Source organism: Budorcas taxicolor, chromosome 21 (assembly GCF_023091745.1).
Source record: "Budorcas taxicolor isolate Tak-1 chromosome 21, Takin1.1, whole genome shotgun sequence".
Classification (NCBI taxonomy): domain Eukaryota; kingdom Metazoa; phylum Chordata; class Mammalia; order Artiodactyla; family Bovidae; genus Budorcas; species Budorcas taxicolor.
The window spans coordinates 33,471,847-33,495,483 of record NC_068930.1 but is presented as its reverse complement, the minus strand read 5'-3'; the positions used below and the strand labels follow the sequence as shown (position 1 = coordinate 33,495,483).

The 23,637-nt window shown below is 43.3% G+C and overlaps 1 protein-coding gene across 1 annotated transcript in view; it reads left to right on the top strand.

Moving 5' to 3' along the window:
- Positions 1-23,223, top strand: part of LOC128066803 (neuronal acetylcholine receptor subunit alpha-7-like) — a 154,049-nt gene extending 130,826 nt beyond the window's left edge. The window contains 5 exon segments of the mRNA XM_052659918.1: positions 2,491-2,658; positions 12,309-12,503; positions 13,887-13,973; positions 17,499-17,608; positions 22,705-23,223. Coding sequence (XP_052515878.1) covers positions 2,491-2,658; positions 12,309-12,503; positions 13,887-13,973; positions 17,499-17,608; positions 22,705-23,223 — 1,079 coding nt within the window.
- The last annotated feature ends 414 nt before the right edge of the window (positions 23,224-23,637 follow it).

The window sequence follows — 23,637 nt, the reverse complement described above, 5'->3', positions numbered from 1 at the left end:
TTCCTGCAGACATTGGAAGTGATGCTGCAAATCCCGTTTAAAGAGACTTCAGGAGACAGGAAATCTATTATCCTTTCACAGCTTGGTTGTGGGTGAGGGGGTCCCTGAGTCCCTTCCTCCATTCACTTTTTTTTAAAATTTGGTAGCAGATTTATAGAGTACCACCCTGTCACTGAGAACACTGGGACCCTTAGCTATTTGTGCCATCACTGCCTTCTGGTCCTTCTCTGGGCAGCAGGGAGCACTTGGGTATAAATGGACATAAAAGCCCACTGCTGCTGCTGCTGCTAAGTCACTTCAGTCGTGTCCGACTCTGTGTGACCCCATAGACGGCAGCCCACCAGGCTCCCCCGTCCCTGGGATTCTCCAGGCAAGAACGCTGGAGTGGGTTGCCATTTCCTTCTCTAATGCATGAAAGTGAAAAGTGAAAGTAAAGTCGCTCAGTCGTGTCCAACTCCTCGTGACCCCATGGACTGCAGCCTACCAGGCTCCTCTGTCCACGGGATTTTCCAGGCAAGAGTACTGGAGTGGGGTGCCAGTGGGCGTATCTCAGTGACGTGCTGGGAAACTCCTTGCCAACTTGTCCTGTCCTTTTTTTCAGTGGAAACTCTAATTTTTGTCCAAACACTACCTCCTTAACTAAAACTTGTTAGTTTTGTTCTGTTTACAATCTAGAATTCAAGTGAGTTAAAATTATCTTCCACATATATTTCTAGATAAACCAAATATTTCTTCAATTTTTAATATAAAGAAAATGCTCCTTCTACTCCTCACCAAACATACCCCTTTCAGAGTCTGTTTCTAAGCTCTTCATTATTTTTATCAGCTTGTGTTGAATTTTTTAACATTCTTTACGTGTCTCTTACTGTTTAGAATTTGGAGATGCACGTGCATGGCATGAGAAAGTTTACAGAACATTTAATTTTTTGCACAGAAATCTCTCAGAATAGAAAATGTCAGTATAGTCTTTGAAATATAAAAGACAGTAAAGCCTCGTCTGAACTTCTTTTCTAGAGATGTTTCCAAAAAGACTCAGCTTGTTCTGGGCAGGTTTAGCTACAGTTTGGGTGGGTAGAATGGACTGAAGCCTCTTTGGTCACACCGAAGTGAGAGACCCTGGTATCCACACCTCCTCCTCCTAAAGGCAGCACAAATGGTCTGGGGGATATGTGCAGAGCATTGATCCTGAGACACGCAGAGTATCCATAATGATGCATCATTTAACTTGCCAACCTTTGATCAGGCCAGCAAGAGCTGCACTCCATGAAGAGCAAGCTGTGTGTATTATGAACAGTGTATGAGATGGAGACCAAGGAATTGCTGTACATTTTTTTTCCAGCATTATCGAGGTGTAGTTGACAAATGAAATTGTAATGTATATATCATATATATGTTCATACACATATATACATACATGTGTGTATATATACACACGCATACATATATGTATATATACGTGTGTGTGCACATGCACGTGTGCGTGTGTGTGTGTATATATCACATGTGTGTGTATATATATCAAACCCATGAATATACATGGGTTTGATCCCTGGGTTGGGAAGATCCCTTGGAGGAGGGCATGGCAACCCACTCCAGAATCCCATGGACAGAGGAGCCTGGCAGGCTACAATCTATAGAGTCGCAAAGAGTTGAACATGACTGAAGTGACTTAACATGAATGCACGTATATGTGTGTGTGTGTGTGTGTGTATACATATATCGTACACACACAGACACACACATGCATACATGCTGTGAAACCATTTATTTCCACGATCAGATTAATTAACATACCCATCACCTCACATAGTTAATTTCAGGCATACTAGAAATATTAACTGTAGTCACGGTGCTATATATTAGATCCTCACAGTGAATCCTTCTCTTACAACTGAAAGTTTGTACCCTTTGATCAACTTCTCCCCCATTTCCACCACCCTCCAGCCCTTGGCAATCACTATTCTGCTGTTTCTGAGTTCAAATTTATTTTTTTCAAATTCTTCATGTAAATGATATTATACAGGGTGTGTCTTTCTGTGTCTGACTTATTTCACTTAGCATAACGTCCTCCACGTTCATCCATGTTGTTGCAAATGGCAAGATTTTCATCTTTTTAAAAGGCGAATAATAATCATCATCAGAAATATAGTATATTGCATATAATCCATATAAATTTAATTATAGATAAATATATATTTTACTTTACCTATTTATCAATCAACAAACACTTGGGTTGTTTCTGTGTCTTGACTGTTGTGAGTAATACTGCAGTGAATATGGGGTGCAGACAGCTCTTTAAGATACCGATGTTGTTTCCTTTGGATGTATATGCAGGAGCGGGATTACAAGATCATATTTAGTTCTATTTATAATTTTTTGAGGAGCCTCTGTACTGTTTCCATAGTGGCTGCACCAATTTGCATTCCCACCAACAGTGTGAGACAGCTGTGTGTCTAACACAGGTCTTGGTCTGTCTTATTGCCCATGTAGGCATCTTTAAGAGCTCCTGCTACATCGACGTGCGCTGGTTCCCCTTTGATGTGCAGCAGTGCAAACTGAAGTTTGGGTCCTGGTCTTATGGAGGATGGTCCTTGGATCTGCAAATGCAGGAGGCAGACATCAGCGGCTATATCCCAAATGGAGAATGGGACCTTGTGGGTAAGCCTAGCAAAGATGCAATACTGGCAACCTAGAAGGAAGCTGCTTTATTACTGTGCTGGCTTAAAAAGTTTGGGATTTTCCACTCTGCTTTTCAGCATGAGCATTTTTTGAACCCTGCAGCATTCTCCATGATTTACTGAGACATCTAGGATTAGACACACATACACACACACACAAAAAAAAAACAATTGGAAAATTCAGTGCTTTCCATGAGGAACTTGCAGTTATGGTAAGGTCAGTGCAAGTATGGGCATCTGTATATCACTCAGATCTGCTCCATCCCTAAAATCAGGTGGGACAGCATATTGCAGTTGATGAGAACCTGTATTTAATGATTTAAATAGAAAAAGAATAATTATGTTTATAATGGTATTGAGTTTACAGTGTATTGGAGAAGGCAATGGCACACCACTCCAGAACTCTTGCCTGGAAGATCCCAGGGACGGAGGAGCCTGGTGGGCTGCAGTCCGTGGGGTCGCTAAGAGTCAGACACAACTGAGCGAATTCACTTTCACTTTTCACTTTCATGCATTGTAGAAGGAAATGGCAACCCACTCCAGTGTTCTTGCCTGGAGAATCCCAGGGACAGGGGAGCCTGGTGGGCTGCCGTCTATGGGGTCGTATAGAGTCGGACATGACTGAAGTGACTTAGCAGTTACAGTGTATTATTTATAATCATGGTGTCTTAGTCCATTCCGACTGTTTTAACAGAATGCCATAGACCAGGTGGCTTATAAACAACAGACATTTATTTCTCATAGTTGGGAGACTAAGGGTTCAAGATAATTGGGTTGGGAGACTCAGTGTCTGATGAGGACCTGCTTCCTGGTTCATAGACAACTGTCTTCAGGCCGTGTCCTCGCAAGGCAAAAGGGACAGGAGATCGCTCTAGGGTTCCTTTTATAAGGGCACTAATCCCATTCTTGAGGCTCCCTCTATAACCTAATCACCACCTAAGGCCCTCACCTCCAAATAATCATCATTATGGAGGTTAGGATTTCAGCATGTGAACTTTGGGGGGGACACATTCAGTCAGTAGCATGTGTAATTCAAATACATAAAAAAATCTGCCAGTTCAGCAGTGAAGCTATGTTGAGAGGGCCACTTTGACACGGTTGCAGAAATAGACATATCTAACACTGTCGCAAAGAGTTGGACACGACTGAGCGATTGAACTGAACTGAACACTGCCAAAGCCAGAAGTACTGCCCAAAGACATATTGAACCCATAGACACCCCAAAACCTACTAGTGGGCGCTGCACCACCCTTCAGAGAGATGAAATCCAGCTCCATCAACCAGAACACAGGCACAAGCACCCCCAGCCAGGAAGGCATAACAGGACACTAATCCAACCCCATCTATGGGAGCAGACTCTGCAACCAAGAAGAACTATGACCTCGAGAACTTTTTTTTCTTATAAATCACACTGTTTATTCCCCCTACATATTTCTACCTTCACATTAGCCTTTTGTGGTGCTGTGGTTTTCCACACCTGGAAAAGAGGTGTGCTTTTCCTCTTTGTTTTTCTCTTTAAAAAAAAAATCATTTTAAGATTTTTCTTTCTTTTTCACCTTTTTTTCTTTTGGTGATGTTTCTGATTTTGTTTTTGATACATTCAACTGCTTTTTTTTATAATTCTTTATCAGCTGTAGCTGTTCCTGAATATATATAAATCTTTCTCACATACAACCATTTATCTTTGCTTTTCTATTTTTTCTTTTCTCTCTCTCTCTTTTTAACCCTCTTTTCCACCCCTCCTTTTCTCTTTTCACTCCCTTCTCCTCTTTTTGTTATTTTTTCTCTTTTTTTCTTCTCCCTTTTTTCCTACACACTTTCTTTTTTCACCAAGTAAGTTAAATAGTTGAGCTCTCTTTGCTATATTCCTCAGTTGGTACTCTGCTCAAGCCCGGTTTTCCAGATTGAGCATTAGTTAGCTCTGCTTTTAATTGGTCAGCATCACTTTTGGTTTCCCCTGCTCACCGAGTCAATCTCCTGTACTCTTCTTTAGAATACTTTGGTTATAACTATTTGTGTGGAAGTGTGTGTATATGTCCCAATATTTCTGTAATTACCTACCTGATCTTCTTGATCTCCTCCCACTAGAACATAGGCACAAGTCACCCCTAACAAGAAGTCAACACAAATTACTCAATCAGCTTTTTCCTCAAAGGGCAAAAACCAAAAGGAAGAAGGAATACAACTCTAAAGCCTGAGAAAAGGAGACCTCAAGTGGAGCAAGTTAGGAAAAAAAAAAGGAAAGACAAAGAAATACAGCACAAATGAAAGAACAAGGTAGAAACTCACAGGGCCAAATCAGTGAAGAGGAAATAAGCAGTCTGCCTGAAAGAGAATTCAGAATAATGATAGTAAAGATGCTCCAAAGACTTGAAAATAGAAAGCAGAAAATGCAAGATACAATGAACACAGTCGACTGAACTGAACTGAACTGAATACAACCACTGAAGACATAGAAGAAATTAAGAATAAGCAAATAGAGATGAATACCACAATTACTGAAATTAAAAATTAAAAAAACCGGTAGCAGAATAACTGAGGCAGAAGAATGAATAAGTGAGCTGGAAGATAGAATGGTGGAAATAACTGCTGAAGAGCAGTAAAGGAAAAAGAATTAAAAGAATTGAGGAGAGCCTCAGAGACCTTTGGGACAATATTAAATGCACCACCATTTGAGTTATAGGGGTCCCAGAGGAATAAAAAGAAGAAAAGACAGGCACTGAGAACATTTTTGAAGAAATTATAGTTGAAAACTTCCCCAACATGGAAAAGAAAATAGTCAAGTCCAGCAAGTGCAGAGAGTCCCTTATAGGATAATCCCAAAGAGAAGCACATCAAGACACATATCAATCAAGCTACCAGAGATTAAGCACAAAGAAAGAACATTAAAAACAGCAAGGGAAAGGCAACAAGTAACACACAAGGGAAAACCCATAGGATTAACAGTGGATCTTTCAGCAGAAACTCTGCAGGCCAGAAGGGAATGGCAGGATATATTTAAGGTACTGAAAAAAAAAAAATCTACAGCTAATATTACTATACCTGGCAAAAAATCTCATTCAAAATTGGTAAATAAATCAAAAGCTTCACAGACAAGCAAAAGTTAAGAGAATTTAGCACCACCAAACCAGCCTTACAACAAATACTAAAAGGACTTACATAGCCAGTAAACACAAGAGAAAGGAAAAAACTTCAAAAACAAACCCCAAATGATTAGGATAATGCCAATAAGAATATGCTGTTTAGTCACTCAGTTGCATCTGACTCTTTGTGATCCCATGGACTACAGGCTCCTCTGTCCATGGAATTTTCCAGGCAAGAATCCTGGAGTGGGTTGCCGTTTCCTTCTCCACAATAGGAATAGATAGATCAATAATTACCTTAAATGTAAATGGATTAAATGCACCAGCCAAAAGATACAGACTGACTGAATGGATACAAAAGCAAGACCCATATATATGCTGCCTACAAGAGACCCACTTCAGACTTTGAGACACATACAGACTGAAAGTAAAAGGATGGGAAAAGATATTCCATATGAATGGAAATCAAAAGAAATCCAGAGTGGCAGTCGTTAGTTCAGACAAAATAGACTTTAAAATAAAGAATATTATGAGATAAAGAAAGACACTACATAATGATCAAGGAATCAATCCAAGAAGAGATTACAATTGTAAATATTTTTGCACCCAACATAGGAGCATCTCAGTACATAAGGCAAACGCTAACAGGTATAAGAGGGGAAATTGAGAGTAACACAATAGTAGTAGGGGACTTTAACACCCTCTCTTACAACAATGGACAGATCATCAAAAGGGAATCAATAAGGAAACAAACCTTAAATGAAACATTTAGACCAAATGGACCTAATTGATATCTTCGGGGCTTTCCATCAAAATCAAGGAAGAATATGCTTTCTTCTCAAGTGCACATACACCATTCTCCGGGATAGACCACATCTTGGGCCACGCCTCAGTAAATTTAAGAAAATTGAAATCATATCAAGCATTTTTTCTGAGAACAATGCTATGAGACTAGATATCAACTGCAGGGGAAAAAAAACTGCAAAAAAGCACTAACTCATGGAGATTAAATAATACATTCAGTTCAGTTCAGTTCAGTTCAGTTGCTCAGTTGTGTCCGACTCTTTCAGTTCAGTCGCTCAGTCGTGTCCGACTCTTTGCGACCCCATGAATCGCAGCACACCAGGCCTCCCTGTCCATCACCAACTCCCGGAGTTCACTCAAACTCACGTCCATCGAGTCAGTGATGCCATCCAGCCATCTCATCCTCTGTCGTCCCCTTCTACTCCTGCCCCCAATCCCTCCCAGCATCAGAGTCTTTTCCAATGAGTCAACTCTTCGCATGAGGTGGCCAAAGTACTGGAGCTTCAGCTTTAGCATCATTCCTTCCAAAGAACACCCAGGACTGATCTCCTTTAGCATGGACTGGTTGGATCTCCTTGCAGTCCAAGGCACTCTCAAGAGTCTTCTCCAACACCACAGTTCAAAACCATCAATTCTTCAGCACTCAGCTTTCTTCACAGTCCAACTCTCACATCCATACATGACCACTGGAAAAACCATAGCCTTGACTAGACAGACCTTTGTTGGCAAAGTAATGTCTCTGCTTTTCAATCTGCTATCTAGATTGTTCATAACTTTTCTTCCAAGGAGTAAGCGTCTTTTAATTTCATGGCTGCAGTCACCATCTGCAGTGATTTTGGAGCCCCCAAAAATAAAATCTGACACTGTTTCCACTGTTTCCCCATCTATTTCCCATGGAGTGATGGGACTGGATGCCATGATCTTCGTTTTCTGAATGTTGAGCTTTAAGCCAACTTTTTCACTCTCCTCTTTCTTTTATAATACATTACTAAATAACAAAGAGGTTACTGAAGAAAGAAGAAGGGAAATCAAAAGATTCCTAGAAACTAATGACAATGAAAACATGATGGGATTTAGCAAAAGCAGTTCTAAGAAGGAAGTTTATAGCAATACAGTCCTACCTCAAGAAACAAGAAAGGCATCAAATAGACAACCTAACTCTACATCTAAAGCAGCTGGAAAAAGAAGAACAAAAAAACCCCAAAGTCAACAGAGGGAAAGAAATCATAAAGATCAGAGCAGAGATAAATGACAAAGAAATGTAGGAAACCTAGCAAAGATTAATAAAACTAAAAGCTGGTTCTTTGAGACGATAAATAAAATTGACAAACCACTAGCCAGACTCAAAAGAAAAAAGGGAGAAAAATAAAACAAAATTAGAAATGGAAAAGAAGTGTTTACAACAGGTAACATAGAAACACAAAGGATCATAAGAGAATATTATGAGCAACTACATAAAATGGACAACATAGAGGAAATGGACAGATTCTTAGAAAACTTCAACTTCCCAAGACTGAACCAAGAAGAAACAGATATTATGAAGAAGCCAGTTACAAATGCTGAAATCGAAACCGTGATCAAATCTCCCCCCAAAAACTAAATCCCAGGACAAGATGGTTTGATAGGAAAATTTTGTCAAACATTCAGAGAGAGCTAATAACTAGTTTTCTGAAACTCTTCCAAAAAATTGCAGAGGAAGGAACATTTCCAAACTCATTCTATGAGGCCACAATCACCCTGATGCCAAAACCAGACAAAGACAACACAAAAAAAGAAAATTACAGACCAGTATTACTGATGAATGTAAATGCAAAAATCCTCAACAAAATTCTAGCAAACAGAATTCAACAACACATTAAAAAGCTGATGTACCATGATCAAGTCAGGTTTATTCCAGGGATGCAAGGATTCTTCAGTGTACACAAATGAATCAATGTGATATACTGTATTAACAAGTTGAAAGATAAAAAACCATATGATCATCCAATAGATGCATAATAAGCCTTCAATAATATTCAGCATCCATTTATGATTAAAAACACTTCAAAAAATAGACATAGAAGGAACCTACCTCAACATAGTAAAGGCCATATATGATAAGCCCACAACAAACATTATTCTCAGTGGTGAAAAACTAAAAGCATTCACTCTAAGATCAGGAACAAGAGAAGAATGTCCACTCTCACCACTGTTAATCAACATAGTTTTCAAAGTCCTTGCTATGAGAATCAGAGAAGAAAAATAAAAAGAATCCAGATTGGAAAAGAAGAAGTAAAACTCTCACTGTTTCCAGATGACATGATGCTATACATAGAAAATCCAAAAGAAACTATCAGAATATTACTAGAGCTAATCAGTGAATTCACCAAAGTCACAAGATACATGGTCAATACACAGAAATCACTACATTCCTGTATACTAACAATGAAGAATCCAAAAGAGAAATTAAGGAATCAATTCCATTCACCATTGCAACCAAAAGAATAAAATATCTGGAAATAAACCTACCTATATGCAGAGTACATCATGAGAAATGCTGGGCTGGAAGAAGCACAGGCTGGAATCAAGATTGCCAGGAGAAATATCAATAACCTCAGATATGCAGATGACACCACCCTTATGGCAGAAAGTGAAGAGGAACTCAAAAGCCTCTTGATGAAGGTGAAAAAGGAGAGTGAAAAAATTAGCTTAAAGCTCAACATTCAGAAAACGAAGATCATGGCATCTGGTCCCATCACTTCATGGGAAATAGATGGGGAAACAGTGGAAACAGTGTCAGACTATATTTTGGGGCTCCAAAATCACTGCAGATGGTGATTGCAGCCATGAAATTAAAAGACGCTTACTCTTTGGAAGAAAAGTTATGACCAACCTAGATAGCATATTGAAAAGCAGAGACATTACTTTGCCAACAAAGGTCCATCTCGTCAAGACTATGATTTTTCCAGTGGTCATGTATGGATGTGAGAGTTAGACTGTGAAGAAAGCTGAGTGCCAAAGAATTGATGATTTTGAACTGTGGTGTTGGAGAAGACTCTTGAGAGTGCCTTGGACTGCAAGGAGATCCAACCAGTCCATTCTAAAGGAGATCAGTCCTGGGTGTTCTTTGGAAGTAATGATGCTAAAGCTGAAACTCCAATACTTTGGCCACCTCATGTGAAGAGTTGACTCATTGGAAAAGACTATGATGCTGGGAAGGATTGGGGGCAGGGGTAGAAGGGGACGACAGAGGATGAGATGGCTGGATGGCATCACTGACTCGATGGACGTGAGTTTGAGTGAACTCCGGGAGATGGTGATGGACAGGGAGGCCTGGCTTGCTGCAATTCATGGGGTTGCAAAGAGTCAGACATGACTGAGCGACTGAACTGAACTGAACTGAAGGAAACATAGAACTGTATATGGAAAATTATAAGACACAGATGAAATAAATCAAAGACAACATAAACAGATGGAGAGATAGTCCATGTTCCTAGGTAGGAAGAATCAATACTGTGAAAATGACAATACTACTAAATACAATCTACAGATTCAGTGTGATCCCTATCAGATTACTAATGGCATTTTTCACAGAACTAGAACCAAAAATTTCACAATTCATATGGAAACATAAGACCCTAAATAGCCAAAGCAGTCTTGAGAAAGAAGAATGGAGCTGGAGAAATCAACTTTCCTGACTTCAGATTATACTACAAAGCTACAGTCATAAAGACAGTTTGGCACAAAACAGAAATATAGACCAATGGAACAAGATAGAGAGCCCAGAGATAAATCCACCCACCTATGGGTAACTTATTTTTTAAAAAGGAGGCAAGAATATACAGTGGAGCAAAGATAGCCTCTTCAGTAAGTGATGCTGGGAAAATTGGACAGCTACTCATAAGAGAATGAAATTAGAACACTTCCTAATGCCATACACAAAGATAAGCTCAAAATGGATCAAAGACCTAAATGTAAGACCAGAAGTTTAGCTATAAAACTCTTAGAAGAAAACATAGGCAGAACACTCGATGCCATAAATCAAAGGAACATCTTCTATAACCCACCTCCTAGATTAATGGAAATAAAAATAAACAAGTGGGACTAAATTAAACTTAAAAACTTTTGCACAGCAAATGAAACTACAAACAAGGTGAAAAGACAACCCTCAGAATGGGAGAATGTAATAGCAAAGGAAACAACTGACAAAGGATTAATTCCCAAAATATGTAAGCAGCTCATACAACTCAATATCAGAAAAACAAACAATCCAATCAAAAAGTGGGAAAAAGACCTAAATAGACATTTCTCCAAAGAAGACATACAGATGGCTAACACATGAAAGGATACTCAACATCGCTCATTATTAGAGAAATGCAAATCAAAGCTACAATGAGATACCACATCACACCAGTCAAAATGGCCATCATCAAAAAGTCTACAAACAATAAATGCTGGAGAGGGCATGAAGAAAGGGAACCCTCTTGCATTGCTGGTAGGAATGTAAATTGATACAGCCACTATGAAAGACAGTATGGAGATTCTTTAAAAAACTAGGAATAAAATCACCATATGACCCAGCAATCCCACTTCTAGACATATACCCTGAGGAAACCAAAATTGAAAAAGACACATGTACCCCAGTGTGCATTGCAGCACTATTTACAATAGGTAGAACATGGAAGCAACCTAGATGTCCGTTGACAAATAAATGAATCAAGAAGCTATAGTACATATATACATTGGAGTACTGCTGCTGCTACTGCTGCTAAGTCGATTCAGTCATGTCTGACTCTGTGCGACCCCATAGACGGCAGCCCACAAGGCTCCCCTGTCCCTGGGATTCTCCAGGCAAGAACACTGGAGTGGGTTGCCATTTCCTTCTGCAGTGCATGAAAGTGAAAAGTGAAAGGGAAGTCGCTCAGTCACGTCTGACTCTTAGCGACCCCATGACCTGCAGCCCACCAGGCTCCTCTGTCCCTGGAATTTTCCAGGCAAGAGTACTGAAGTGGGGTGCCATTGCCTTCTCCTCAGTGGAGTACTACTCAGCTGTAAAAAGGAACACATTTGAGTCAGTTCTAATGAGGTGGCTGAATCTAGAGCCTCTTATACACAGCGATGTTAAGTCAGAAAGAGAAATATAAATATCATATACTTACACATATATATGGAATCTAGAAAGATGGCACTGATGAATTAATTTTAAGGGCAGCAATGGAGAAACAGACATAGAGAACAGACCTATGTGGGGTGGAGAGGAGGAAGGGGGTGAGATGTATGGAGAGAGTAACATGGAAACTTACAATACCATATGTAAAATAGATAGCCATTGGGAATTTGCTACATGACTCGGAACTCAAACAAGGGCTCTGTGACAATCTAGAAGGGTAGGATGGGGAGGGGGGAAAGGAGGGAGGTTACGGAGGGAGGGGACATGGGTGTACCTATGGTTGATTATTGTTCATGTTTGAGAAAACAAAATTCTGTAAAGCAATTATCCTTCAGTTAAAAAATAAAAAGATTATATGATCTGCAGTCAAAAAAAAATCTGCTAGTTTGTTCAAATATCACTAAGGTATCCTTAAATAAATATATATTAAAACTAAAGCATTTATTCAAATAGCCAGTTTTATGCACTTAGCAAATTCCATGCCTCTCTGTGTGCGTTATAACCCCTTAAAACCAAAAAGGTCCCCTTATTTCAATGGTGGTTCCTTCCTCTCCCCACCCCCCCCCCCCCCCCCCCCCCCCCCCGGAAATGAAGGGATCTTGGGCAAGCGGAGTGAGAAGTTCTATGAGTGCTGCAAAGAACCCTACCCAGACGTGACCTTCACAGTCACCATCCGCCGCAGGACTCTCTACTATGGCCTCAACCTGCTCATCCCCTGTGTGCTCATCTCTGCCCTAGCCCTCCTCGTTTTCTTACTCCCTGCAGACTCTGGAGAGAAAATCTCCCTGGGTGAGTACTGGGTCTAAGCTGGGATGGGAGGGGCCTGCTTTGAGGGTGGCAGTCAGGGCCCCAGTGCAGAGATATCCAGGGTCTGCTCAGTACATCCCAACCCAGGGTGACTCCCTGATACCACAGCCCCCTGTGCAGGGTGGCCGGGCCCTCCTGAGATTCCACAAGCTCCTCTGATCCTGCGGAAAGGATGGGGATGCCAAGGGAAGGACCATTTCTTCCCTGAGGGGCCTGTGCCTTCTCCCCTCCTGACACCCCTCCCCTCCCCTTGGTGGCAGCCAGCTGGGTTATGTTGTGGACAGAACACCATTAAGTTTAATATAGTATCAGCTTGCACTTCTATATTGTCACACACAATGTAATTCCTTACCATCCTCCAATAGGAAGATAAGAAAACTAAGATTTAGATTGGTGAAATGAGTTCCTCAACATCTCAAAGAGTTACTAAAGGTTGTGTTTGATACACATAGAAATCATTCTCAAACCCATAACTTCTGACTACAAGTGTCTGACTACTGTAGTTGACTTTCTGACTGCAAAGCTCAACCAAAAAGTGAAATTATGTTTTATTTGGTGGACTTTCTAAGGACTTCAGGCTTGGGATATAGCATCCCAGATAGCTCTGAGGGACTGCTCCAAAGAGGTAAGGAAGAAACTAGGATATATATAGGAGTTTTTGCCACAGACAGAGTAGTCAAAACATCAAAAGATTACTATTTAAAAATCAGACTTCTCAAGTTAATAAATTTAGTGCTTTCCTATGCTTGGGAAGATGCAGAGTCTGGGTTCACTGAAATCATTCCTGTGATGTATACCTCAGCTCTCCGAGGCCAGTATCCTGTGTTTTCTCATCCTAAGTGCCCTCAGGGTGCACCATCTGGGAGTCTGCAATGTGATGGCTTGTTGGCCGCAACATCTATTGTTTATTGATATAGCAGGTGATATTTTTATTCATAGGGCTCAGCTTGGGCACATAAATGACTTATCCAAGGTCGCACAGCTAGTAAGTAGCAAAGCCAAGACCAGAAGCCATGTCTTCCAGCTGTATCTCTTGTTTTGCCTGCTGCTGGGAAGTTACCTCTAGATTCTAATGTATTCATAATAAAAGAAATATGTGTGCTGAAGTCAATGATTTATTTTGAGGTATTCTAAGCTCTGGCTTCTAAGTTTGTCTCCCCAGGGATTTCTCTGGAATTCTGGTAAATAACTCAAACAGTCCTCAGAAAAATGCCCATTCCTGTGAATATAGAAAACCAGGCATTCCCTTTGGTGTTGGGAATGTTACGGCTACTACCCTCATACCTCCTTTGAATCTCAGGTTGCCTGGAGTTCAGGCCTTACGTTCTTTTCTGTCTCAGGGATCAGTGTGTGTCTCTGTTTCAGGGATCACAGTTTTACTCTCCCTCACCGTCTTCATGCTGCTGGTAGCTGAGATCATGCCTGCGACCTCTGACTCAGTGCCCTTAATAGGTAAGCAAGCAGCTCCTCTAAAGACCTGGGCTTAGACAGTGCCTGGGATTTCCCAGCACAGGCAGAGAGCAGAAACGTGTCCTCCAGGACCCCAGAGACCTGCACACTGCCCCTTTCTGCTGTGAAGGGATGACTTGCTTTAATTACTCAGAGTTGACTCATGGCCTCTGCTTACCTGGGCACACAGAAGGGGACAGGGAATCCAGCTTTGTGGTTTGGCCTTAAGATGCAGAAATGCCCCCTTTCCTCCCACAATGCACCTCTCCACACACTTGTTATGGAGCCAGGGATTTTTACCATCAGAGATTCATTATTTTAGCTTGAGTCACTGTTTTTCCACAAATTCATTGTCAGACTTTAACTCTTAGCTGTTGTTTCCCGAGATAACTTGACATCTCTGTAGAAAGTTAAAGCTTGTGAGCGAAGGTGAACAGGACAAATATATTTTGGCCCAGTCTTGAGCTACACCCCACAGGCCTGCCAGCCCTGTACCTGCCCAGACTTTAGACAGAAGAAAGAGCCCGGAGACACCGATGGTTTGATACATGGGAGATCTTACACATCTGAAGCAAAAGGGTCATGGAGTGACACCCCACCGGTTACCTAAGAGAATTGACATCAGATTGGCCCATTGGTTACCAGGGAAACCAGCGAAGGGGCACAGCCCTCTTAGCCCCTTGGGCTGAGTACCTTCAAGGTGCAGAGGTCTTCCCTTTGTTAAATTATGAATCAGGAGCCATTCTAATCTAAAGATTTAAACAATCACTAGCTGGCTGTAGGGGAAAAGTCTGTAGATATTTATTGATTAGCTCTGTGATTAGGGAGACAGTCAGTCATGTGAGTGTGATGTAGGTTAAGCATGGACTGGTCCAGCAAAGGGGATGTAGAGAGAGCAAACAAACCACACACAAAGGCAGGTGTAAGGATGATCTTCTGCCCAGGGAGAGATAACAGACCCAGGAGGCAGCATCACCTGTTGCTATGCACTCCCTGGACTGGACTGAACTGGAATAAACAGGAACATGCAGAGCAGGGGTGCTCAGTGGCCCAGAGAGGACCCAATACCCTGGCTACTGCAGTCAAGGTTCAGTTCCTGGTCAGGGAACCACACCCCCAAGCCAGTTGTGAGGACAGGAAGCAAACATTGTGCCAGTAGATACTAGGTTTGATGAGAGTCCCTACTCCCACTTGACGGTGGAGGTCAGAAAGAGGAAAGCAGTTTATACAGTGGCAGTCCTGTGTGGTTAACCAGAGGTAAGTAGGAATAGGTGTCCTTATGTGATACCCTCAGGCTTCACTTCACAAATTCAGAAGCCAAGGCCCTTCTTCTTGGAGCTTCCTGGATGTATAATATTTGACCAGAGAGCCTATAGGTATAAAGAGCCTCTGTGGGTGTCATGTTTTTCTCAGAACCATCATGGAAACAAGGATACTTCAACCTGACATTCTGACCCATCCTTTCACTTTTAGTAGAGACTTGCAGCAGAAACTACCCTTAACCAGGCAGTCAGCAGGCCCCGATGTCTGATGAACCCCCAGGCCCGGCAGGTGCCTAGCCCATGTCTAGAAGAATGGAATGGCCTTCTGGAAGGCTTTCTAGAAGGAGGACGGCTGTTGGCCTTCGACCTCTGTTGTCAAGAGTTCGGCTGTGGGATCCAGTCCCCCTGGATCTCTGTAGGTCACTGTATGAGTCTGCTAAAGGCTGCCACAATAATAGTCCACAGACTGGGTGGCTTACACAGGAGAAATTTATTTATTCCTAGTTTTGGAGGCTGTGAGTCCAAGATCAAAGGGCCAGCAGGGTTGGTCTCCCTCCTTGTCTTGTAGACAGGTACCTTCTGCTGTTCCCCAACATGGTCTTTCCTCTGTGTCTTCTCATCTCTGTGCCCCTTTGAGTTCCCAAATTTCCCCTTTTTATAAGGACACCAGCCAGTTTGGACCAGGTGCCACATTAACAATCTCACTTTAATTAATCTCCTCTTTGAAGGCGCTCTCTTCAAACACAGTCACATTCTAAGGTACTTGTTGTTTAGAACTTCAACGTACAAATTTTAGGGGTACACAGTATGCAGCCCATAACAGTCATGGTTTGGTCCCTCTTCCCTCCCCTTCCCAGAGGTCCCTGATGCGATGTCAAGTCTCAGATGTCGTTCTCCAGTAGCTCCTTGTATGTTCCTCTTGGTCTCCATCGGAAAGCAATGAGTTCCTGTCTGCCTGGAGGGTAGGAGGTGTTTTTAACCAAGTGTATGGCCACATACTTAGCCTTGTACAAGGATGTCTGTTTAAGAGCTCAGCCTCTTGGTGGGTAGCCACAATGAAGGTTTATCTATTTATTTATATTTATGTTAGCATAATTTAGTGTTTTACTTGTTTAAGGAGGCGTTGATCATACATATTTTTGTTTCATTATTTTTAATACTCTTTGCACTTGAATCCATGCTTCTAATCTCTTTTTTATTTTTTGAAGTATAATTGATTTACAGTATCTTGTTGGTTTCAGGCGTACAGCATAGTGGTTCAGTTATATATATATATATATATATATATATATATATATATATTCTTTTATTTTTTTTTCAGGTTATTTTCCCTTATAGGTTATTACAAAATGTTGAGTAGAGTTCCCTGTGCTATACAGTACGTCCATATTGGTTATCTATTTTATATGTAGTAGTGTATGTGTTAATCCCAAAATTGCTCCTCCACACTGAAGGTTTAATAATCATAGTTGACAGTTAAAGAATGCCCACCTGTGCCAACTTTTTCCTATACCCTTGGTCCATAAAATTGTTAATCTCTGCACCAACCCTGCAGAGAAGGCATTTCTGTCCCTGTTATACAGTAGAGAATCTGAGGCTCAGAGAGGCTGAGTGACCATTCAGGCTCACAGATGATAGCTAGTGTACCAGGAGGGAGCTCCATGCTGCTTCTCACCTGGGCCAAGGTAGAGAAATGCATCCTTACCCATCAAAGCTGAAGCTGATGTTCTCAGCCTGAAAGGACGCTGTAGCTGACCTCTTCCTCAGACTGGCCAGCTGGCATTCCCCACCCCTGTGGCTCTCAGTTGATGGAGCCAGAGCCTACTGTAAGTAGAGTCATTTCCCAGGCCTGAAAAGACAGCTGGGTGGCACCTGATCTGCCCTTGCTAGACCTCTGCAGCCTGCCCATGGCCTGCAGTCATAACTGTCATGACCACCTCCTCTGTGTCCCAGTGGTTTCAGTTCTGACAATGATGCTTCCTTATTAGACAACCTTATCACCATCCTGTGAGGTGCACTTACCTTTCACCAAAGGACGAAGCAGTCAGGGTTCCTCAAAGTTCAGTTAGCTGGTGAGGCTGCTCACCAGGACTGGAGGAGGCAGGTCTGTATGCTGTGGGCTGGCCTCTGTGGGCTGTGGGCTGCAGGCCTAGAAGAGGTCACACTCTGCTCTTGAGCCTCACTCCCCAGCCCCTGGTCAGGATGCCACTGTCTGGGTTCCCCGCACCGTGCTGTGGTAACACCCCTGCATCTGCGCTCTCTGCAGCCCAGTACTTCGCCAGCACCATGATCATCGTGGGCCTCTCTGTGGTCGTCACGGTGATCGTGCTACAGTACCACCACCACGACCCTGATGGTGGCAAGATGCCCAAGTGGGTGAGTTCCTCCCCAGCAGTTCCACCAGAAGAGGGGTCAGGGTGCTTTCCCCAGAAGGGGCTCCAAGGATGACGTCTATTTTTAAAAATCCCCCAAAAAACTTGGATTCCGAAACAAAAAGCTGCAGTTCCTCACATGTCTGCATCTCTCTGCATCCAGGGGAGCAGGGTGAGTGCTGTCAAGGTCCCACAGGGCTGTCCTTACAGTCTGACATCCCAGAAATGGGCTTCGGCCACCGCTCTGCACCTTTCACTGAACAGTGTTTCTAAACCTCCTTTCTGCACATAGTGTTAGAAGCAACACAGAAGATGACCATACAGCTACTGGTTGGAGCTTCAAAACAGAATGAGGAGTGAAAAGAGTAAGAAACAGTGAGCAGTGTACACATATACGTTCAGTTGTCGACAAAATAATCAATAAACGATAGGAATAGAAAGGAATTTTATCAAACTGAGGGCTAGCCTGGAAACCAGCTTCCCAGATGACTCTGAGAAACTGCTCTGGAGAAGCAGGGTTTTCAGCACAGTTTTATATCTTGTAAGAACAAAGAACATTAAACAAGTTGAGGTTACATTTCTTCTTCAAGGTAAAAAAAAAAAAAAAAAACAGATCAGCTTGTACACATTGATTCAGCATGGCCTTGGTGCCTGAGAAGGGAGTCTTATCATCAGAGGGTTAGCACTGACATCCCAGGAAGAGAGGCATTTAATCTTTTATTTTTATCATGGACATACTTTACTTTGGGTCAGTGTGCCTTTTCCTTTAATAATTAAAGCAGATGTACAATGTATGTTTGATAGGCCATAGGCTATTTTGAAAAGTGAAATCACTCAGTCGTGTCCGACTCTTTGCAACCCCATGGACTGTAGCCTATCAGGCTCCTCCGTCCATGGGATTTTCCAGGCAAGAATACTGGAGTGGGTTGCCATTTGCTTCTCCAGGAGATCTTCCCGACCCAGGGATTGAAGCCGGGTCTCCTGCCTTGTAGGCAGACGCTTTACTGTCTGAGCCACCAGGGAAGTCCAATATTTCTTTGAGCCCCTTTTTGGGGGGCTAGGGGGGCAAGAATACTGGAGTGGGTTGCCATTCCCTTCTCCAGGAGATCTTCCCAACCCAGGGATTGAACCCAGGTCTCCTGCACTGTAGGCAGATGCTTTACCATCTGAGCCACCAGGGAATTCAAGTTAACTTATGCATAAGCCAGAATGACTTCCCTCTATCTCAATATATGAAACTTTCTTTTATCACAATACACATAGGAAAGTCATTTAACCAAATGTCTATAAAGTAAAGGTAAGTGGTTAACAGTGGTGACGGGGGATGTGATGAAAGGGAATGGATAGAAAATAAACATTTGTCATCGTAGCCCAGGTCAGGCCCCGTGTTCCCCACGTTTCCCAGCACTGATGCCTCGTGATGTGTGCTGATGCTTCCCAAGCCATGGCTGTGCTCCATGTAAGTCCAGCGTCCAAAACACTATACCCACTCTTGCTTCAGTTTAGTTCAGTTCAGTCACTCAGTCATGTCCGACTCTTGCGACCCCATGAATTGCAGCATGCCAGGCCTCCCTGTCCATCACCAACTCCCGGAGTTCACTCAAACTTACGTCCATCGACTCAGTGATGCCATCCAGCCATCTCATCCTCTGTCGTCCCCTTCTCCTCCTGCCCCCAATCCCTCCCAGCATCAGAGTCTTTTCCAGTCCTTTCCTCTTCGCATGAGGTGGCCAAAGTATTGGAGTTTCAGCTTTAGCATCATTACTTCCAAAGAACACCCAGGACTGATCTCCTTTAGAATGGACTGGTTGGATCTTCTTGCAGTCCAAGGGACTCTCAAGAGTCTTCTCCAACACCACAGTTCAAAACCATCAATTCTTTGGCACTCAGCTTTCTTCACAGTCCAACTCTCACATCCATACATGACCACTGGAAAAACCATAGCCTTGACTAGATAGACCTTTGTTGGCAAAGTAATGTCTCTGCTTTTCAATCTGCTATCTAGGTTGGTCATAACTTTCCTTCCAAGAAGTAAGTGTCTTTTAATTTCATGGCTGCAATCACCATCTGCAGTGATTTTGGAGCCCCTCAAAATAAAGTCTGACACTGTTTCCCCCTCTATTTGCCATGTTGGCAAACCTTGGTTGAGGGCTGAGCAGGGCCTGGACTTCTCCCACCTCATGTGATGATGTGACCAAACCCCCCACCCAGAGCAAAGCTGTCCCGCAACCCCTCACCCCACTTGTTTCTGGGGCCCCCACAAACTTTGCATTCTTCCTGTCCAGAGAGCAAGGCTTAGGGACCACTGGGAGCTAAAGAAGCCCTCTCATGCTTAAACAACCCTGTCTTTGCTGACCCATAATCTTGAGTCCAAGTTCAGAGTCAGTTTAGGACTGAATGCAGCTGCAAGATGTAAAATGCATTTCCTTAATCTCCAGGAGCAGGGAGTTCCTGGACCTTCTAAAAGTATCTATTGCACAATAATTTTGAGTTACACAAAAGTTAAGAAAGACCTTTTTTTTCTTTTCTTTCTTCCTTTTTTTTTTTTTTTAAGAAATTGGCTTTACAGAGTGACTGCCCTTGAATTCTTTTCCACAGCAAGTCCTTATACATGGTAACTCTCATGGCATCAGCAATGGGCTCCCCAAAATGGTACAACCTGTCACATAGGTCATATCACCACAGTCTGTGGGCTTGTTTTGAGAAGTTCACTCCCCACCCCTCAAAAAAAAAAAAGCTGAGACATATTTGTGTACATTGAAAGACTTTCTTGTCTATCCACCCATCTGTTTGAAATAAGATTTACAAGTATCAGAAGTCAAAATCAAAGAATTATACATAAGAAAATTCTGCTCCCATTGCTACCCCTACTTCCACCACCAATTGATAACCATCTCAATTAATTTCTTTCTCCTTCCAGTATTTATGCAGATGCCAAAATATAAACACATATTCATATTTTTTCTGTTTCGACTGTTGTACAGAGAAGGAAATTAAGGCAGTAAGATACAAAACCATTTTTAATGACCTGGTAGCACGTTACTGTTCCAGAGAATTCTAAATTAGAGCTGCTGTTGCTGTCGCTTCAGTCGTGTCCGACTCTGTGTGACCCCATAGACGGCAGCCCACCAGGCTCCCCCGTCCCTGGGATTCTCCAGGCAAGAACACTGGAGTAGGTTGCCATTTCCTTCTCCAAAGCATAAAAGTGAAAAGTGAAAGTGAAGTCGCTCAGTCGTGTCCAACCCTCAGCGACCCCATGGACTGCAGCCTTCCAGGCTCCTCCGTCCATGGGATTTTCCAGGCAGGAGTACTGGAGTGGGGTGCCATTGCCTTCTCCGCTGAATTAGAACATATGCTGATTATTCACCTCTCAGCACAAGAACATGTTAAAGCAATGGTGCAAAGCAAATATGAAATTTGTATTTCTCTTACATTTTATATAACACACTGCATTTTTTTTTCTTTCTTTCTATGTGCATAAACAACCTCCAAGGGGCTTTCATTATAATCTGTTGCCATGAAGAAAACACTGCCAGTGCGGTGGCATTATGTGACATTTGCACAGCCAGAAACAAAACCATAACCTAACAGAAGAGGTCACAAGCACAGACTGAGAAGTGCCAAGAGGATAATCTCATCTTCTGAGATGCTTTAGCCTTGAAAGCTAATGATTCAGGCCATAAAATTCAAAATAGATTTAGCTTGAGCTGTGCCCCAGGGGATGCGCAGACCCCCACGTGTGGGGCATAGCAAAGCCCTGGATCTGAGGCTCAGGTCTCCCTGCACCGCTGTGTCTGGGTTTGGGCACATTCACGACCCCATGTGCTTCCTTGAGTTCTGGCTCTGGCTTTCTGGTGCCTTCCCAGTGGGGGTTGGGCTAAAGTCACGGGGGCTTGTGGAGAACCCAAGAGACAGGCCTTTGTATGGATGAGTCTGTGGAAGTCAGAACACATTAGGTGACTCAGACTCACTGTATGACCTTGAGCCAGTTTATTCATCTCTCTGAGCCTAAGATTCTTTTTTTTTTTTCAATTTATTTTATTCAAGTATAGGTGATTTACAGTGTTGTGTTAGTTTCTGGTATAAAGTGATTTATATATTTACATATATATACACACACACACAGTGCATATATATGTGTGTATACATCAGCCATAAATCTAAAGGATTTGGGCTGATTTTGTGCTCCATCAGCAGAGCTAAAATATTTACCATCTGGCCCTTTAAAGAAAGTCTGCCAACCCCAGCTTCAGACTTTTCACAGCACTTCGTCTTGTATCATCTCATTCAGTCTTCACTGCAGCCTAATGGATTAGGTTAGAGGTTCACAGCACCTTTCATGAGTCAGGGTTTTGTGTTTTCCAGAGAGCACCTAGGACAGAAGGAATACCTAATGGTTCTATAAATAAAACAGGTCAAAACAACTTACTAAGTACTTATGCCCTGACAACTTTGCACCTGTCGGCACAGCAAACCTCACACCTTGGGAGCATGCTACGCTGCTTGTCTGTTTCACGATGACTTTCTTGGACTTGCCTTTTATCAGGACAAGTTCCAAAATCTGCTGTGCAAGGATAGGATATCATGCAAGGAATGCAGTGAACTGATGTAACAGTCTGGACTGCTTCAGGCTAGGGATGCACACGATGTCTCAAGTGTCACAGGGTTGCCCCTTAAAATTTAACATCTCCAGGGGTGCTTTTATGAGTTTGCTGCTGCACACTGGGGTACCCCACACAGAGCTGAAGATGACGGTCCCTAGTTCCAGATGTAAAATGCTCTGTTCCCTGGCTCAGGGCTCCCTTTAGAAGACAAACCTTTTCACCCACACAGGCTGTCTTCCCTGAGATGGCACTGTGCCCATAGCTTCTTCCCAGGGTGATTTTCTGCATTGCTTTATCATCACCTCACAGTTGATCGAACCATCATACCCCATTGGTACTGCTTGCCTGTGTAAACTCACCTGGGAAGGTGTGGCGACCTGTCACCCCCAGGGTCCACCCCCATGAAGTCTAGCGGGTGTTACAGTTGTATCCCCCTTGCTGTCGGGGTCAGCTGTGGGCCCTGCCCAGCACCTCTAAGACTGTGCTGTCTCCGCAGACCAGAGTCATCCTCCTGAACTGGTGCGCCTGGTTCCTTCGCATGAAGAGGCCGGGGGAGGACAAGGTGAGGCCGGCCTGCCAGCACAAGCAGCGCCGCTGCAGCCTGGCCAGCGTGGAGATGAGCGCAGTGGCGGGGCCGCCGGCCACCAATGGCAACCTGCTGTATATCGGCTTTCGCGGCCTGGACAGCATGCACTGCGCGCCCACCCCTGACTCAGGGGTCGTGTGCGGCCGCGTGGCCTGCTCCCCCACCCATGATGAGCACCTGCTGCACGGCGGCCAGCCCTCTGAGGGGGACCCGGACCTGGCCAAGATCCTGGAGGAGGTGCGCTACATCGCCCACCGCTTCCGCTGCCAGGACGAGAGTGAGGCCGTGTGCAGCGAGTGGAAGTTCGCGGCCTGTGTGGTGGACCGCCTGTGTCTCATGGCCTTCTCCGTCTTCACCATCCTCTGCACCATCGGCATCCTGATGTCGGCACCCAACTTCGTTGAAGCTGTGTCCAAAGACTTCGCTTGACCCAGCCCTGGCTCCCAGAGTATAGGACATAACACAGATGCTCGATGATGATGGCTTAAAGAGAGCTTGGGATGGCTGATCCCACAGCATCGTTAAACCCCGAAAGATGCACATGTACCCCATCGCTGTCATGTCGGTTTCAGTTTCCTTGTTACTTTCAGTAATGGGATCTCAGCATGTTTCAGTTTAACCCTCTTTAGTGAGCCACTTGATATCCTTGGAGCTGTCCTTATGGTCAGCAGGACCCCCGAGAGGTAGTTTTGTCCATCCCATGTTGCCTGGTGAGCTCTTCAGAGGTTGGAGTAGCTAAGGACTGACTACCAGGGGAGGCCTGGACAGCGGGTTTGCATGCCTGCATGTCACTTGAAAATGAGGGCCTACATGGAAATTCATACCTGCTTTTGCCTGTGTACA